This window comes from Budorcas taxicolor, chromosome 6 (genome assembly GCF_023091745.1).
Source record: "Budorcas taxicolor isolate Tak-1 chromosome 6, Takin1.1, whole genome shotgun sequence".
NCBI classification, from domain to species: Eukaryota; Metazoa; Chordata; class Mammalia; order Artiodactyla; family Bovidae; genus Budorcas; species Budorcas taxicolor.
Genome location: NC_068915.1, coordinates 22857108 through 22877413, shown reverse-complemented (window position 1 = coordinate 22877413; position 20306 = coordinate 22857108). Strand labels below are relative to the sequence as shown.

The 20306-nt window shown below is 40.6% G+C and overlaps 1 protein-coding gene across 1 annotated transcript in view; it reads right to left on the bottom strand.

The window, feature by feature from the left end:
- SLC39A8 (solute carrier family 39 member 8) overlaps positions 1-20306 on the bottom strand; it is an 80131-nt gene that overhangs the window by 41146 nt on the left and 18679 nt on the right. Inside the window, exons 2-3 of the mRNA XM_052642187.1 lie at positions 8644-8806; positions 2044-2213 (exon numbers count right to left, since the gene is read on the bottom strand). Coding sequence (XP_052498147.1) covers positions 2044-2213; positions 8644-8806 — 333 coding nt within the window. The remainder of the gene's footprint in view (positions 1-2043; positions 2214-8643; positions 8807-20306) is intronic.

Here is a 20306-nt window from a genome sequence, read left to right as displayed (position 1 = left end):
AATTTGGATAATCAAGCTATAAAAGATGGCATCGAAGTCTTATAACCAGAGGAATCTCTATAAAGCCCCCAGAGTACCTTATAGTTTCCTAGCTATAAAATCTTCAGCAATATTTGCCCCCCAAAAGTAAACTTTTCATAGTGAAAAAGCAGTACTGATTCCTATATTTATAAGATAACATTAGCTATAGGTCATAAAGACACATGAGACATTGATTACCCACTTTTCCTAAAAGTGATATATTTTTCCCTCATATCCAGAGTCGAATTTTTAAAGCAAATATGGCAGCTCATTTGGATTACTGTTTTCACAAGAGATCTTCTTGAATGTAGAGGATCCTAGTAAGTCCTACAGAGATAAATTAACAACTGAGCTCCAGAATAAAGAAGAAAAAATTTAAGATACCAGGCACACAGACACACAGACACACATACACACACACAATGATAATGAAATAATGCATCATTTAAAGAACATAGAGCAAGAGCTAGAGTTTGAAATTATAGAGCCAAGAAGTTCTAAGCAGATAAGAATTACAAACTTCGAAGACACCTGGGTTCTTGTTCTACATTTGTCTCTGCGGGGGAGACCTCATGTCACATTTTCATTTCAGTAGCTTCTCTGGACCTATTTATACAGTGCAAAAATGACATAAAATACCTGCTCCATATACCTAACACAGAGGGTATGAAACTAAAATAACAAAGGGGAAGTAATTTTGCCACAAAAGGAATAATTATGTAAATTGGGGTTATTATTAAACAGATAGATTCTTTAGTGTTTACATAATTATCTGAGCACATCCATCCATAATTCCCTAATTATCACAGAAAGGCAAAAAAAAAATCTTTAAGTGCTACTGAAGAAGTGTCTTATTTTCCCAGTAGACATTTTTATGTATTATTACATTTTCAATAAAAGAGAAAACTTCAAAATCATAAAGGTACAATCCTCAGTTCACAAACAATATCAGTTTAATTTAATTTGACCCACAAATCAGATGAGTTAATATATATGCTATATTAAATATGGCCCATGAATAATATTACATGTAATGTTTTTATTCAGAAAGTCTGAACTCTAATCCTTGCTTTGTTACTGATTGTAAGTGATTTAATCTCCTTGGACTTTAATTTTTGCAATTGAGGGTTTGAGGTACCTGTTCTCCTAGGTCCCTTCTAGATATAATAATAATACTACGACTTTAAGAAGTTACATCCCCACTTTCATAGAGTTGTAATTTTCTAAAAGTTATGAGCTGAAGGTGGTGCCATTTTCTCTCTGTTTGGAGCTCCACCTTTGTGTGTACATGGGCTGGAGTAATATCATCCACGTGGGTATGGATTCTCTAGTTCTCCTCTGTGGCTCCTTCCTATTCATGTCTTTCTCTCCTTCCCATCTCTCTTCCTCGATTCATTCTCCTCCCTCTGCCTCGCTTCCCTATATGACCACATTATAGATTTGAAGTAAAATGCATATATCATGTGCTGGTCATCTCTGGGCAATGGCATCTGTAACACATTTTCATTAAAGGGAAAAATAAGCTGCTATTTATTTATCGGCCCTCAATTGATTTTTATCCACAGTCAAAAAAAAAAAAAGAAATGAAAAGGTTTGTCAACCTTTTTCTAATATGTCCTCTGATCTACAGCGGTCATAAACATATGAAGGAATTTTGTTGTATATGTTTAGTAAATCAGATACTGTGTGCTCTCCAGAAATAAATAAATAATAAGTACAGAAAATCAAATTTGCTGAATGTGCGACAGAATGGAGTTGTTAAGGCCCTCCAAGGTGTCCCAGGCCTGTCTGAGCACGTCCTGGTGGCTAGCCACTCAGAAGATCAATTTTCTCCCTGACACTGACTTCCCCAGAGTTTGGGACAAGCTTTTCCATTTGCTGTGATTCAGCTTTTTCTTATCCAAAACACTATAAACCAGACCATAAACTGCTGCAAGAATTATGGAGGCTTAAAATGTACAAAGTGCTGAAACATTTAAAAGCAACAATTATTCACAGAAAGAAACAGCCCAACCTCCTTACCTCTGGTATAAGTTGGAAAATTGCATTTGAAAATAGAGTCCCGATGGCCAGCCCCACAAAATAGGTCAGAATCTTAGGGAAATAAGATTTCTTTATCAATGGAGTCAAAACCAATCCGAGGAGAGAAGCCAGATTAATAATTGTCACTGACAGGAATCCGTATCCCCAAACTGTGGGTGAGAGGGAAAGAGTGGAAAATAATCAGCGCAAAGGAGCAAACGACATCTTACTGTACATTAAGCCTGAAATGTATTTCTTCTTTAAAGGCTTTTCAAGGAGAAGGTATGGGGGAATGAGTGCAAGATAGGGGTGGAGATGGGTGGGAGTGGTTAGCTTCAAGATGACCATAGTTGCTGACACTGAGCTGGTCATAATCACTCATCTGCAGGCACCTGTGGACAGCACCTCCTTGCGGGAGGTGGCACCTCAGCCCCCTGCCCAGGCCTCCAGGGAGCCCCAGGGTAGTGAGCACTCAGGAAGGGAGCATATGGCAGCGGGGGAGAGTGGATACCTTGCACAACTCCCCCCACTGGGCTCAGACAAAGGTGAAAATATGCTATACACATAGATGGGGGTGCATTCTTCATATCTCCATCCCCAGGGCAAGACACCCTAGTGATGCTTAATAAATATTACTTAGAATGAAATGATTGGATGGCATCCTAAGGTCTTTAGCCAATGGTATGCATGACCTTTGGGCCTCAATATCTCCTCGGTTATCTTAGAGGAGATGGAAGACAAAATGGGAATGTGAGGAACAGCCTGTGTGAGGACAAGCTGAGATAGAAGTTAGCCCCTGGAAGTGTCTGACACTGGCTTTGCCCATGGCCTCACTCCCGGCGTGCAAAGGACAGTGTGAAAGATTAGAAAGCTGCCTCTGAATTGTCACTTCTTTAAAATGTCCAGAAAACATTTTTAAATGTTGGGGTGTTTTTTTTTTGTTGACACTATCGTTGGGGTACATGTTGGCGAGTGTTTGTCATGTGCCATGTACCATGCTAACTGACTAGCCTGTATTAACTCATTTTATCCTCACAAATCCCTGTGAGGTTAGTCCTATTACCTCCTTCATGCAGTTGGAAAAACCAAGGCATGTGGAGTTTATTTGAATTTATTTAAATTGCCTGAGTCATGTGAATAGAATGAGATTTCAAACCCAGCCCAGTCCCAGGACCCACATTCCTTAGCAATATGCTTTATTACTCCTTGGAGGTGATCTAATTTTTAAAAAGCTCAAGAGACTCAACAAAACAGTGAATGTTTTATATTGTGCTTCCTGCATACAGGATTGCTCACCATTAATCTAATGACTCTAACTACAAATAAACAGTCCTAGCAAACAGAGCCTAGAATGTAGACCAAAAGGTGGTTTCTGCCAACAAGGGGCTTGAACCATTGGCTTGGGGAGGCTAGCAGGAACACATATACACAAAGCAAAACAAGGTAGCTTGTGCTGAGCACCATATGAAAAGGACAGATAATAAATGCTACAATGTTACCACAAAGATCATCACAGCACCCACCATGCCTTTATCTTCTACAGATACTTTCCTATCAGTCCCAGACTCCTGACCATCCCTGCAGAGTTATCTCACCAGACTCCAAAGATCCACCTTGTTCCCATTTGTTACCTTATCGCCTAATGCAATACTACCCACGCCCCTCAGCACTTCCACTTAGAGAAAGTTCTCAACCCCACCTCTTCCTCCAGAGTATAATCTGTGTGGGTAGCCCTTAGCACAAACATCCTTCTATCCCATCACTCGCCTACATGTGTTCATTCTTTCGATAAATATTTACAATCTAATCAGGTAGACAAGATATATACACATTGAAACTAAACTCAAAAAATCAAAATGTAGAGAATTTTTGGAGTATCAAATAGAGGCAAAGCCACTACACGCATTAAACTCATCAGCTTCCCCCTGAGATATCCTATTTCACTACCCTTGTCCACTGTTTCTATAAACAGCAGAAGCATCAGGATCGATTTCAATTTCTCACTCCCTACAGTCAATTCCAAACACAATCAGCAGCCAAACTCAATCAGTTCTGCTTGAGATATTTCACTCATTTCTCCATCGCATTGCCTGTGCCTTGAGTTCCGGCTCTTGTCATCTCCCAGTCTTCATGGGCTGCCTTATGAGAGCCTTCCGTCTAGTCTTCCTCTCCCTACTTGACACAGCCACCAAACTCGTGATCTGAAAACAGATTCCGATCACCTTGTGTTCCTATTTGCAACTGCCCTTCATATAAACTGCAACACAACCTCGACAGTCTTGTTTATTTCCCCTTTATCAACGTGGCTTTCATGCAGACACAATGTTTTCCATATACAGAATATCTTTGCACTGTGGTTCTTTACCTAGAAACACCTTTCTGTCTTCATTGCCTGACAAACTCACACACGGCTCTCCAAATCAATGACAAGACCTCCTCTCCTCCATGAAGCCTTTCTGGCTCCTCCAGGCAGCAATCTCTTGCTCATCAAGTTTCCCAGAGCTCTCTGAAGATATCTGGGTCATTTGCCATTTCTTGCGTGCCACTATCATTTTATCACTTATATATTTGTCTGCTTCCCAGGTGGCACTAGTGGTAAAGAACCCACCTGCCAATGCAGGAGACCTAAGAGACACAGGATCGATCCCTGGGTCAGGAAGATCCCCTGGAGGAGGACATGGCAACCCACTCCCGTATCCTTGCCTGGAGAATCCCGCGGACAGAGGAGCGTGGAGGACTACAGTCCATGGGGTCACAAAGAGTCGGACACGACTGAAGCAACTTAGCACACATGTATGCATATTTGTCTACCAATTATAAGATTTTCAAGGACAGGGGCTACGTTTTATTCATCCTCAGAGCCTAGAATGTTGCCCAGCAAATAGCACACATACCTCGATGAATTAATGAACGCCATATTTTCAAGGCACAGCCTAGACCTCTGCCAAAAAACACCAGTTCATTTGCTGGTCCAATGTTTCTAACCTTCCTTACTATCACTGTGCACATTTATTGAACCACCTGGGGAACGGTGGGAGTGTGAACCATTACACTCCTGGCACACGGCATAGCTTTCCCTTCATGTTGTTAGGGCATTACTCAAGCGGAAAGAGATCTGTTCATCCACTCAACTTGAGCACCAAAGAACGAATTAATATCAAAATATTCCTTGAACCTCTCCGTCTACACATGGGACTCCCTTTAATGGTCTGTTTCAGAGAAAATCCTTTCTCTCTGCTTCTCAGTGAACTCTGAAGGATTATTAATACATTTTCAAGGAATATTAGTAACAACAGCTAACATTTACAAATGCCCACGATGTGTTAAGACTGTTCTAAGAATGTCACCTTTTCAAACTCATCTAATTCTTTTATTTCATAGAGTTTTTAAAAGGATAAAATTAAACCATTTAACCCAGTCCTTAACGTCTTAAATAAATGTAGTTTTTTTTTTTAATTTAGTAAGTAGACATGATATAAATTTTAGTTCACCTGGCTCACTGTTCTACAACAAAACAGGAGTCAGGAGCCCTGGGCTCTCATCCCACCTTAGGTATTGTACCTGAAGGAAGCCATTTAACCCCACTGGAGCACACACTTATGTCACCAGTTGTATTACAGAGTTGGACAATGTGATTTTCAGGGATACTATTAAGGGTAAGATACTATTATTCTTATCTGTTATTTGAATTGAATGGCATTCTGTAACTAAAAAAAAAAAAAATGAGGCAACTTTGGACCATTAACTTACTGCTAAAATGTAATTAATCTCCTAGAGAATTTAATTCACCATCAGTTTATGGCACTCATCAATATGAGTTTATAAAGCACATGAAAGGCAATTGCAAAATCACAAAATATGAGGTCTCAGATTACACGAAACTCTTTTATCTGTTCACTGAAATATCAGAGTAAATACACTCATAAAATCCTGGTATCATGACTCTTTCAGTTCAGTTCAGTTCAGTTCAGTCGCTCAGTCGTGTCCAACTCTCTGAGAACCCATGGACTGCAGCACATCAGGCTTCCCTGTCCATCATCAACTCCTGGAGTTCACTCAAACTCATGTCCATAGAGTCAGTGATGCCATCCAACCATCTCATCCTCTTCCATCCCCTTCTCCTCCCACCTTCAATCTTTCCCAGCATCAGAGTCTTTACAAATGAGTCATGACTCTTTGGCTTGCTTTTATTTTGGTTTTTCATTCCCTTGAATGAGCTTAAAATTGTCTCTACATTAAGTAAACTGTTATATAAAGAATCCAGGGCATTTCATTATTTAAAAAATCATTTCTTTGTTAGAAAAGAATAGTCTTACATGGAGGCCAAGGAATGGAGTCAACCTCTGAGCACGTGTATAAGAAGAGCGAAGGCACACTCTTCCTACTTTCTGCCAGGCACTGTTCTAGGTACTTGCATATGTTAACTCACTTACTATTTCTAACAATTCTATAAGGAAAGTACTATTACTATCTCCATTTTACAGATGAAGCACAGAGACAGGCTGTGTAATCTTGAGCAAATGATTCTGAACTGTATCTCAGTTTCCTAGGCTGTAGAATGGGAATAGCTGTTCCTTCATCATTTAGTTGCCCAAAGATGAACTGAGTTAACACATAAAAGAATTTGGAAAAGTAGCTGTTACAGTAAGCACTTCATAAAAGTTGGCTATGATCATTATTTTTGCCTTGTTATCCCTGTTACTCATATATACACAAAGGAATCCAAAAGTTGCTAAAAATAGGTACTTCCTTTGTTGAGGCTTCCCTTTTCTTCTCCATTTTAACTCTATGTTCCCTATCTCTTTATGTCCTCTATCTATATCCACATTAGATGTGCTCACTCAGACCAGTGGCTCCAAAGACCACTAGGATGACATCTCCAGCCTCAACCTAGTCTCTGGATGTGTGAATCCACTGTCTACTGGACATCATGCCTTGTGGGTCTACATCCACAGCTCACACTAATCACATCAAAAATACACTCACCACTCGCTTCCTCCACAACAAAATGCTCCCCAGTCTTGTCCACCCCAGGATACAGGTGCAACCATTTATACAGTTTCTCTGGCTCAAATTTCATTCATCTTTCCCTCTCACACATCCAATGCAGAGGGCAAACCACATTAGTACCATCTCCAAAGTCCACCCTGAGTGCCCACATGCTTTGACGATCAGTCATCTGACTCTTTGTGACCTCATGGACTGGGATGTTTTCCTGGTGAGAATACTGGAGTGGGCTGCCATTTCCTCCTCCAGGGGAGCTTGACGACCTAGGGATCAAACCCACGTCTCCTGCATCCCTGCATTGCAGGCCAATTATTTACTGCTGAGCCATCGAGGCATTGGGGAAGCCTCACTGAAATCCATCCTGAATCTGACCATATCTCCTCACTTCTCCTCTCCCACCTTAGACCAAGCCCTCATCAGGCTAAGCCCCCCACCCCCGATCCATTTCCTTGCTTCTACTCTTGCCCCATAACAACTTATTCTTCAAACTGCAAGTAGAATAATCTTTTACAAATCCAAATAAAATCATATCACCCTCTTGTTTAGAACCCTAAAGTGTCTTCATACTACATTCAGAACAAAATTCAATTTACCACACCCTACAAGCCCTCCCTATCTGGCCCCTGGCTACCATCTCCTTCTATTCTGCTTCCTGCTCACTGTACCCAGACACGCATGCTTTCTCACTGATGTATAAGCACATGCCAAGATCATCCCCAAGCTTATGCTGGTATTTCCTGGACCAAGAATTCTGCCCCCCAGAGAAGATCTAGCCATAGCCCTCTCCCTCCCCTCAGTAATCCTTAATAAACAGAAAATAAAGGAACAAAACAAAAGAGAATTAAAATACTCACATGGGCCAGGTAACAATCGGAGAATACCATGAAATTGTAGGGTTGGCAAACAGCCCCTCAACAGTTGGTTTATCTCACTCATGAAAGAATTCTTCCACACATTTAATTAAGTATGTGAACTATATAGTAAGAATATACTCGCTTATATTTTAAATTTTCTTTACAATTGTTTTTTACTGCAATAATCTATGGCAACACTAGTATAGGCACTTAAAATAGTCAGTGGCATATTCTCTCATTTTTGCAAATCAAAGCAGCAATAACTCAGTACCTTAAGATTTAATTTAGAATCATACTAGCTCCCTTTTCCCCTTACTGACAGTGATAGATAAATTGACAAGTTTTAAAATAATATGATAAGCACAAGGTAATAGAAAAGGATCAGTTACGACCCAAATAGTGAATGCAAATAGTGTAATGTGCCATCCAATGTACACAGCATAAAACGTACATTGTTTAAAACTAGACTAAATTTTATAAAATTTTCAACTGGTACCAAGTAAAATGTTGACTCCATAAATAGAACAGCATAACTTTTGAGGCATAAATGAGTTCTAGCTATGCTTACTCTGAAAGATTTCCAGAATATAAATTGGTTTTTGTTTGTTGGGTTTTTCTTTTTTAACCAAGGGATTCTGTGCAGATTGATTCAGAGCAATAAAGCAGAAGTATCTTGATTTCATTTCAGACTAGCCCACAGAATTTTCCAACAAATGAGAAAAAAAAACTTCCAACATACCCTCTGAAAGACTTGGTTTGGTTTTGTGTTTGAGCCTTTCCTTGCAAGGGTGAAAGTTCAGTTGCTGTAAGACTGCTGGACAGATGACAGAGAAGTTTGAGCTGGTGATCTGTGTAGCATTTGAAAACCCATGAAGGGAAAAGATCTCTTCAGCTGATAAACACTGAAACAGAAGAAACAAAGTACACATATACATGTCAACACAGCCAAGTCTGCAAACAAAAACACCATAAAGAGACACAAACTATCTTCTCCAGACACTCAACATTACTTTCTATACACAGTTCAGTTCGGTTCAGTTCAGCCGCTCAGTCGTGTCGACTCTTTGCAACCCCATGAATCACAGCTCGCCAGGCCTCCCTGTCCATCACCAACTCCCGGAGTTCACTCAGACTCACGTCCATCGAGTCGGTGGTGCCATCCAGCCATCTCATCCTCTGTTGTTCCCTTCTCCTCCTGCCCCCAATCCCTCCCAGCATCAGAGTCTTTTCCAATGAGTCAACTCTTCGCATGAGTTGGCCAAAGTACTGGAGTTTCAGCTTTAGCATCATTCCTTCCAAAGAAAACCCAGGGCTGATCTTCAGAATGGACTGGTTGGATCTCCTTGCAGTCCAAGGGACTCTCAAGAGTCTTCTCCAACACCACAGTTCAAAACAAGCCTACTGTAAAAATGTATAGATTTCTATAATTGTGAAGCAAATCACACCTCTTTAATGCTAGAAACTAGAAAAATGGCCAAAAAATTTTTTCGTGATCAACTGTCTATCTATAGCAGCCAAAATATAAGAAGTTTGGGGATTTCCAGGATTTAAAAAATGTTAACAGTGAACCAATTCACACAAAGAGCTCTAAAACAACTTTATATCCTCAGTCTTCCATCTCTGTTTTTCTTTAGTTCAAATAGGTATTTCATAGAGGCTATTGAAGTGGCTCAGTACAGCATTTCTTATAGACAAACACACCTGGTTCCCTTATAATTTCATGATTAAGAAATTCATGCACCCTAGACTAAAATAATAAGAATCTTAATACGTAAAAGTTGTTTTAAAACATGTCTTTAGAACAAATTATTGTTTGCTAAAATATTATTCTCAGTGATGGTGGGTAGCTTTGCTATATCATAGAAAGTTTTGAAAATGGTGCGAGGCTGTTGATAAATTCATTTAACTATTAATAAGGAATAGAACCTGCATTACAAAAAAATTCTCTTCAGAAATAACTTTTTAAAGTATCAGTTTACTCAGGTATAGTTTTAACTCTAAACTTTCTTCTATATACTTGCATTATTAAGATGAATATAAAAGAAATTAAATGTGTTACTACTGCTAATAAATGTTGTAAGAATTACAGAGCATTAAAAATACCCATTCACTCAAATAAAAAAATTATATCTCTAATAAGTGCAAAGAACATTTCTTCACATACTTCAGCCAATATTTCAGCCCCACTAAGACTTTAGCTTCGTTCTCTGGACTGGATTGTGTCCTCCCCAGATATATACATTGAAGCCCTTCGTTGCTGTTTAGTCGCTCAGTCGTGTCGACTCTTTGCAACCCTATGGCCTGCAACCCACCAGGCTCCTCTGTCCATGGGATTTTCCAGGCAAAATTACTGGAGTGGGGTTCTTCCCGACCCAAGGATCGAACCAGTCTCTCAGGGTCTCCTGCACTGCAGGTGAATTCATTACCACTGAGCCGCTGGGGAAGTCCTGCTAAAGTCCTAACCCTCTACAAAATGTATGAAGTTGCCAAATGCTAAGACTCCAATTGCCTTAAAAATGCACACTCAGACAACTTTTAATGCTGAAATATGTACCTAAAGTTGTTCTTCATTCAAGCCAAACTCTCCTTTGGTTCATAACAGTGAGAACGGTGTGCCATCCCTAGAAGAGGTGATAACACACTCAATGCTCTGTTAATAGTCTTTCCTAAGGTCAAGAATAGGGAATAACGAACTAATGGAGGGAGAAAAACAGCTTGATGGCCAACCGGGGGAGAGAAAGCAGGTATAGTTTATTCATTACCATGAAGACATCTAGCAGTATAATTGCAAGGCTCAAACATTACAGAGTCCAGGGAACTCCCTGGCAGGCCTGTGGTTAGGATTCCACACTTTCAATTGTCTAGGGCCTGGTTTCAATCCCTCTTTAGGGAACTAAGATTTGGCAAGCTACAAGGCGTGGCCCAAAAAAAAATACAGAGTCCATGTGACTCAGTTGCCCCATTGCATGATTCCAGAAATAAATAGGTGTAGAAGTAGAAACACAAAGCTGCACTGTTTCCCTGCAAGGAAATGCCTCCAAAATAGGAGGAAAAGGGGAAGTTGTGCATAGATAATGTGCAAAGTCTTCTCAGAATTCACAGTCTAAGACTTCCTAAAACTTGATGACTGCTAAACAGTTCCTTTTAGACTCAACTGTGACGCATTCATGGATCAGGAAATCCACTTACAATATCAGAGTCAGCATTTTGTAAGTAAGAAAACACAATATCATAGAAACTGTGGAGTGTATCACATAAAACAAGAATAAGTATTGCTTAGTCAAACTTTCCCTTCAGCTACACTTTCTACATACCAGACACATGGATACTGGACCACAATATAAAGTTCATTTCTTACTATAAATGGCAGTCAAGAGTTTTAAAGTCACTGTCCTTATGGATGCCAGACTGTCCATTGTAAATCATTAAAGACACTCTCCTACATACAGTTTTTTAAAAAATGCAGTCAAGAATATAAATCAATATTGTAAGACAGCTGAGAGTCTTGATCTGTGCTGAAAGAACAAAAAGGTAGTGAGACAACAAAACTCAAGCTTTGCTTTATGATTTTAGAATGAGGACTACTAACAGTGTGACAAAACTGAATTAATGGCAGGCCTGCTTCATTTAAAGTGGCTATCTATTTCAGAAAACAGTGACTGCCAGAAAAGGTGGGGGGCGGGGTGGGGGGAGTAGGTGTAGGGGATTAAGAGATACAAACCTCCAGTTATAAAATAAATAAGCCATAGAGTTGTAATATACAGCATAAGGAACATGATCAATAATATTGTCATAATTTTATGTGGGGATAGATGGTTACTACTTATCACTTCATAACGCCTGCAAATTTCTTATCACCAAAACTAACATAATCTAATATAATCTAACATCATATAATCACCTAAAACTAACATAATATTGTATGTCAACTATATTTTAACTTTCAAAAATAAAAATAAAGGAGTTATGAGTGAAAATTAATTGATTTAGTTTAATTAAATATTAGGTTGGTGCAAAAGTAATTGCAATTTTTGCACTGTTGAAATTTGACATTTGATACTGGAATACATTCTTAAATAAATATGGTTATGTTATATAACATTTTAATGCACATTTCTCACTTTATGTTTTTTTGCCAATGACTTATGGCTTGCTGTTCATTTTGTATTTATTTTAGACTATGGAAATGATGTTAGACAAAAAACAAATTCAGGTCATTTTCTTATTCGAGTTCAGAAATGGGTAATAAAGCAGCAGAGACAACTCGCAACATTACCAAAGCCTTTGGCCCAAGGACTGCTAATGAACAGACAGTGCAGTGGTGGTTCAAGAAGTTTTGCAAATGAGATGAGAGCCTGGAAGATGAGGACCACAGCAGCTGGCCGTCAGAAGTTGACAACCACCAACTGAAAGCAATCATTAAAGCTGATCCTCTCACAACTATACAAGAAGCTGCCAAAGAACTCAATGTTGACCATTCTATAGTCGTTTGACATTTGAAGCAAACTGGAAAGATGAAAAAGCTCGATAAGTGGATGCCTCACGAGCTGTCTGAAAATCAAAAAAATCATCATTTTTGAAGTGTCATCTTCTCATATTCTATGCAACAACAGCAAATCATTTCTCGATCAGACTGTGACATGCAATGAAAAGTGGATTGTATGTGATAACCAGTGACCACCAGCTCAGTGGTTGGACAAGAAGCAGCTCCAAAGCACTTCCCAAAGCCAAACTTGCACCAAAAGAAGGTCATGGTCACTGTGGTGGTCTGCTACCCGTCTGATCCACCACAGCTTTCTGAACACTGGTAAAAAACCATTACATCTGAGACGTATGCTCAGCAAGTAAATGAGATGCACCAAAAACTGTAACGCATGCATTCAGCACTGATCAACAGAAAGGGCCCAATTCTTCTCCATGACAACATCTGACCGTACATTGGGCAACCAACACTTCAAAAGTTGAACGAATTGGGCTACAAAGTTTTGCCTCATCTACCGTATTCACCTGACCTCTGGCCAACTGACTACCACTTCTTCCAGCATCTCTACAACTTTTTGCAGAGAAAATGCTTCCACAAACAGCAAGAGGCAGAATATGTTTTCCCAGAGTCAGTCAAATCCCAGAGCATGGATTTTTATGCTACAGGAATAAACAAACTTATTTCTCATTGGCAAAAATGTGTTGATTGAATGATTCTTACTTTGATTAATAAAGATGTGTTTGAGATTAGTTATAGCGATTTAGAATTCACAGTCCAAAACCACAATTACGTTTGCACCAATCTAATAGCTACCAGCAAGTGGAATGCAAACCGCTTTATACTGCACCTTATTTGGTTTTAAACAATACGGATTTTTATGGTGCTCTGAAATAACAAAGTTGAACCTGACACAAAGAAAGCAGTTGTCTAAGAAAGGGCAGTGCTTTCCAGAGGAGAGATAAACAGGATGAGCGCCCAGCGCCTGGGCAGAACAGAGTGACAACAGAACCGGCAGAACCACTGAGGAAGTTCAAACATCCTCTCAAACACACCCCTTCTCCTCCAAAATAAACAATGAACTATAAAACTGGTGTGACCAACAGGGGCTCCTCAGAAAACAGCTCAGGGTGATTAACCTGAAGAGTATCTGCTTCCGTGTGCTTTCACGGGCTCCTTCACATTTCCGTACTGGCTGTTCTTTCCACCCATTTGCTCTTACAACACTGCTATTCTCAAGACTGCCACTCTGAGGTCTGCTGTGGCCCTTTGAGCTTTGTGCAAAAAAAGCTGCAGACTGCAACCAGCAGCCGTGCTAAGGCACAGTGGGCTGGGCTGACTTTTTCCTAAAGGCGTTTTCTACATGTTGAGTTAAACTCCTACCTGCGTTAAGGCAATCTCAAAGAGGTCTTATACACACAAAGTACCAAATACCTGGTAGAGGTCAAGGGACTTAGATGCATCTCCTTAATGAGACCCCAAATTATATTCAAAATCATTTTAGCAGATAGTTCCATACATTTCTCCTTCTGCTTCCTCCACTCCACCTTCCACCAGTGCTGACTAGTGAGAAGTTGCTTTGTTTCTCTTCTAGACCTATCTTCGTAGGGATTCTGGGGACCGGTCCAAAGAGAGGACAGGGGAAGGGTGAATGATTAGGGCAAGTTCCTCTCTCAACATTTCACACAGTGGAAATCTGCTTATACTAAGGTGCCAAGGAGTTAGGCAAGACTTGAGATTACACAGCTCAGATAAATAAACAGACTCCTCCTTGACTAAACTTCAGTCAGGTTCTTCTAAGTCCTCTGGACTTCCCTGTAGCTCAAACGGTAAAGAATCTGCCTGTGAGGCAGGAGACCAGCATTGGGAAGTTCCTCTGGAGAAGGGAATGGCAATCTACTCCAGTATTCTTGCCTAGAAAATTCCACGGACAGAGAAGCCTGGTGGGCTACAATCTGTGGGGTGGCAGAGAGTCGGACATGACTGAGCGACTCACACAGTCCGCCCAGTCTAAGTCCTCTAGGCTGCAGCTTTGCATCCATCCTTGTATGGCTGGCGCTGCCCAGTTTTAGCAAGAATGCTGCTAAATATGTTTACAGAGAACCCCCTGTCCTTACCATGTAACATTATCCGAATATCCTCAATATCTGGTGAAATTCCTCCTTCCTCACCCTAATATCTGATTAACCTGGCTTTAGCAGAAACCCTGTTGGGTCTGTTTAGTCAAAACCCCTCTCTGCCTCTGCTGTTTCCTCTCAGTAGTTTCCCATCCATTGATCCCCATGCTGCTCTTGGCTATAAATCCCCACTTGTCTATGATGTATTCAGAACTGAGAAGAACACTGTTCTATACCAAGGTACTTTTCCCCTATTGCAATAGTTCTTGAATAAAATCTGTTTTTATTACCTTACTATCAGACTTTTTTTTTAACAATACCAAACTATATATAATAACTGTACTACACATCACAGAAATTTCTTTCCTTCAATCAACAAGCATTTATTGCTTCATAAATTCTGGGTATTACAGTGATGGGAGAAGCTGAAGGTGGAGGGACACTGGAGGGTGACAAGAAAGAAATGGTACAAAGAAAAATAAGTCATCATACTTTCCATCAGGAAACTTAAATAATTTCGGCAGCAATAATTCAGATACACCAGTATCTCTAAAACCAGAGAGAAAATGATTAATGATAAAGAACTATGAGAGTTCATACAAAGCAGAAATAATATGCAGAGGAAATAGTCAAAAACAACCCTGAGGTCAGAACTCCAGGAAGTAGAAATAGAATGTTGCTACTTGTGGGATTAGAGAACCTAGGAACAGAAAGGTATCAGAAGGGTGGTGGCAAGTTTCATTTTAGACATTTAAAGTTGCAATGCCTGTTTGTGGGACACCACATGGAAATGATGAATGAGCTTTCTCTGGGAAAGATAGAGGCCAGAGATCAAGATGTGACTGTCTTCTGTAAAGAGGTAACAGCTAAGTGGGACTAGAGGAGATCGTCACAGAGAGAGTACAGAAAGGAGAGAAAAGCTTTGAGAATACATATATGGTTTGTGCAAAAGCAGGAAAGGAAGTCCATGAATAAGATAGAGCAGTTCAGTTCAGTTCAGTCCCTCAGTCGTGTCCAACTCTTTGCAACCCCATGGACTGCAGCATACCAGGCCTCCCTGTCCATCACCAACTCCTGGAGTTTACTCAAACTCTTGTCCACTGAATTGGTGATGCCATCCAACCATTCATTCTCTGTAGTCCCCTTCTCCTCCTGCCTTCAATCTTTCCCAGCATCAGGATCTTTTCAAATGAGTCTGTTCTTCGCATCAGGTGGCCGAAGTATTGGAGTTTCAGCTTCAGCATCAGTCCTTCCAATGATTATTCAGGACTGATTTCTTTAGGATGGACTGGTTGGATCTCCTTGCAGTCCAAGAGACTCTCAAGAGTCTTCTCCAACAACACAGTTCAAAAGCATCAATTCTTCGATGCTCATCTTTCTTTATAGTCCAATTCTCACATCCATACATGACTACTGGAAAAACCATAGCTTTGACTAGCTGGACCTTTGTTGGCAAAGTAATGTCTCTGCTTTTTAATATGCTGTCTAGGTTGGTCATAACTTTTCTTCCAAGGAGCAAGCATCTTTTAATTTCACGGCTGCAGTCACTATCTATAGTGATTTTGGGGCCCCAAACAGTAAAGCCTGTCACTGTTTTTCCACTGTTCCCACAGTGGAAACAATGGAAGTGGCAGACAGAGCAAGATAAGCCCAAAACACAAGAAATAATTAAGGCCAGTGAATTGCTTTTGCCTGTCTGAGATTCCTTCTCCATTAGCAAGGAACAGCTCACCTGCCTGGGATGGGAGCCTCCCTCTACGTGATGTAGCTGTGACTGACCAGGAAACATAGGACCCAGACTTGTCCACTCTCTGGTGGAGCCACTGAAGAAATTTTCTTCCACTAGGATTGCTATGGTGGCAAAGTGGCCAAAGGGACTGCCTATGGGTCCCTTTGGCCATTTTCCCATCATGTGAATGAAGGTGAACTAATAAGCAGAGAAAGGTAGGTATCCAATACAAGCACTAGTCTCCTGGATACATCTGCGCCTAAAGCTGGTTCTGCCTCCCTTGACTTCTTGGTTACCTAAGTCAAAGAATTTCTTTTTTGACTTAAACTAATTTCACTTAAGTTTCTTTTACTTACAAATTAAAGACTCCTAATTGATACTCAAAGTAATTATTTAAAAGACACTTTGGGGACTTCCCTGGTGGTCCAGCTGTTAAGACACTCAACTTCCACTGCAGGGGGCACAGGTTTGATCCCTGGTTGGGGAACTAAGATCCCATGTACTTTAGGATGTGGCCAAAAAAATAGATAAAAATCAATGCCAAAAAAAAAAAAAAAAATCCATGATAAACAAAAAAAATCAAAAACATAAGATACTTTTAAAGCTAGCAAAGGAAAACTCCTGGTACATCAGAACCTGACTGAAAGCAAAAAAAAATTAAAAAATAAGCTTCTCCTTTCTTCTTCCTTTTCCCAACACATGGGTTCTCTTCTCTACTTGGCTGTTTAGTCAAACGGCATCCACTAAATAATACAAAGCAATAGGACCATCTGATCCTGCACACATTAAGCCTAGGCTTTCACGTTACACCAAAAATGAAACATCATCCCATTCAGGAGTCACCCCAGAGGTGGTTTCAGATTCTGTTTTTGCACAGACTGTGATTCTGTGGAAGCTGAGCAGCTCACATTCTGAACAAGGACTGTGCTATGGGCGTAGCTGAGCTCTCAAATCAAGGAGAGTCAGGGCCTCCTAACACATTTAGACTCAGTGATGATCAAAACTAGAATGCAACATCAAGTTCAGTCAGTTATTCCAGGCTGTCAAGTAACTGAGCCACACAAACTTTAAATTTCATTACAAAGTCCCAAAGGGACCCAGAGGTAGAACTGGGGTTAGAATTCAAGTCTGAAAGAGCCCTATCCACCTTCTTTTCTTACCAACTTCTCCACCCTGCCCTGCTCTGTGACAGCTGTCGTTTTTCAGTAAAAACTACAGCTAGCCTTCTGGAATTTGCCACATATACAGCTGAGAGGAAAGTCGTGTAATCTCTCTCCCCATTCCCCAGATGAATGACAGATCTCTTGTTTGAAGAGATGCCACAGGTAAGAGGCTGAATAAGAATCCATGCAAACTCTGAATCTATTCTGCTCTCATAAAAGCCACTTCCACTTCTCCCTCACTTTCATTTATTCATTTATCAGTCACAGGTTGATCAAATTCCTCTGGGCCAAGCATTCTGGTAGGTGCTGAGAATAAGACATGGTTCCATCTTCAATAAGCTCACCATTCAGTAAACAAAACTATGGGCTTCCCTGGTGGCTCAGAGAGTAAAGAAAATGCCTGCAGTGTAGGAGAGCTGTGTTCGATCCCTAGGTCGGGAAGATCCCTGGAGAAGGGAATGGCAACCCACTCCAGTATTCTTGCCTGGAGAATTCCATGGACAGAGGAGCCTGACAGGCTACAGTCCATGGGATCGCAAAAAGTCGGAGACGACTGAGTGACTAACACTTTCACTTTCACAGATAACTATAACAATTAATTGCTCTAAATTGATATAATAATAAAGACACATGCAAAGTCTTGTGAGGGAGGAGGTCAGGGAAGGCTTCTTGGAGGAGCAGATACATGTGCTGTATCTGAAATGTTAGCTCAATGCTTCTGATGGCTGGAAGATAAGACCTGGGTCAAAAAAACTCACCTAAAGCAGAACTCAGTAATATAAGTAACTATGTGATTACTTGACAAACGAATTTCATAAAGAATAGTTATTATAGGAATTCTGGCCAGTACATAAAAGCTATATGCTTAAGATAAATGTATAATCTATTTTAATCCCCACATCAACTATCATAGTAAAGTAGATTTTAAGAGAAATCTGGGATATAGAAATCATGTCTTAGAAAGGTAAATTGTCCAAGATTAAACAACCTAAAATTCAAGCCAACGCCTTCCTGTGTCTCCTATGTTTAGGTGGGCTGAACGAACACAAACAATGAAAGAAAGAACTATTTAGACCCATCAAGGAATGTATTTACACACTTATCAATAGTGTATAAATGTGACTTACAGTGACTTGAATCATCAAGCTAAATTACTCTTAGACCATATTTAGCATCCTATCCCAAAAGAAGGACTTCCCTGGTGGCTCAGACGGTAAAAGCGTCTGCCTACAATGTGGGAGACCCAGGTTCGATTCCTGGGTCGGGAAGATCCCCTGGAGAAGGAAATGGCAACCCACTCCAGTACTCTTGCCTGGAAAATCCCATGGACGGAGGAGCCTGGTGGGCTGCAGTCCATGGGGTCACAGAGTCGGAAAGAGAGACCTCAAAAATAAACATCAGCCAAATTCAAACATCAGTCAAGTTTTCTTACCATGATGAGAATTAAGAGGGAAATGGGAGCGGGTCATGACTTTTGCCCTTCCAATAAGCCTTCCTTATTGTCCATCAGCCTCCAAGAAGCTCATCACCCCAAACACCAAGTGCGGCTGGGCAGGTGCAGCAGCCACACTGAAGAGGCAGCCAGCCCTGACCGGGCACAGCACCCTCCACCACCTGCCCGCGGCTGCTGACGCAGTCATGACACACCCCTGCGACACGATCGTCAAACCTAGAATATCCAGAAGTGGATGTTCTTTGCTTTGCTTCCCTATCACTGCTTTAAACCCAGTATTCTTACAGTTCAAGCAGAGAAGTCAGCTTATTGATTCACCCACCTAAGCTACCATCGTATGACATAAGACGGGAAGACCAGGAACACTGGTCTCAGATTGTTAGGAATGTATCAGGAAGAAGAAAAGATGAAGATCTAAAATAAATATTTAATGGGAAAGAAACCTCTGGAATCCTTGAGCACATATCTATCTTAGTACTGTATTAACTATTGCTATTACTAACAATATTAATACCGTGTGACTGACACACAGCAAGGATCAGCAAACACTTGTTGAATAAATGTAGTAAATGAATGAATTAACCCCTCACCTGTCTTCACAGCAGTTTTTAAAACCAATTGCCAAACTGGTTTTTCATAGTAACTTAAACAAAATTATACAAAAAGCAAAAGAAGTATAGAAGATGAAGTACACACAACAATGTTTCGAATATTATGGCAACTGGCCAAAGATCCCAAGCGGACAATGTAAACATGTCAAGTTTAAAAAGGTGATTTGAGTTGAACAATTGGGAGGCCATTTCTGACCTTGAAAACAGTGAACGGTTCAATTAACTTTCCCCTTCAGGGGTGCCCGCACAAGAGCCGGGAACTGGTGATTCAAATGCTCCATGCTGGTAGTGGAGGCTCTAAAGTGGGGGCAACTGCAGGCGTCACTTCCAGGTTTGCTTATGACGCAACAGTGGATCTGCCCAACCGCAGTTACAAGGAGCTCCTATCACTTCCAAGCCGCCGTGATATTGCCCAACGTGTGTATGTGCTCAGTCACCCTCTACCAATCTTCTCTTGAACTTTTTCCCTCTCTTAATTTCCTCTTTAAAGTTGAGTCACGATTATTTCACCATGATAAAAGAGTTGTCTACATTTTGAGAGGAGAACGTTCTGGAAGGGTGATCTTCTAAGGTGTTAAGTGGCTAATCAAGTGATCCCAGCTCTGTTGCCCCAAGATTTGTTCTTCTATTTTTCCCTGTTGGTTTTCCTACTGAAGCCATGATGGTACTGGAGCACTCCCCTCCCATGATGTACACATGTGTGTGCACGCTCAGTGGCACTCTCAAAGCTCTTCCTTAAGAGAAGACAAAAAGACCCTTTCCTGGATGTATTATTTAAAGGAGAAAGAGGCAGTAAAGAATCCGCCTTCAATGCAGGATACCCTGGGGAAGGTTCAATGCAGGTTCAAT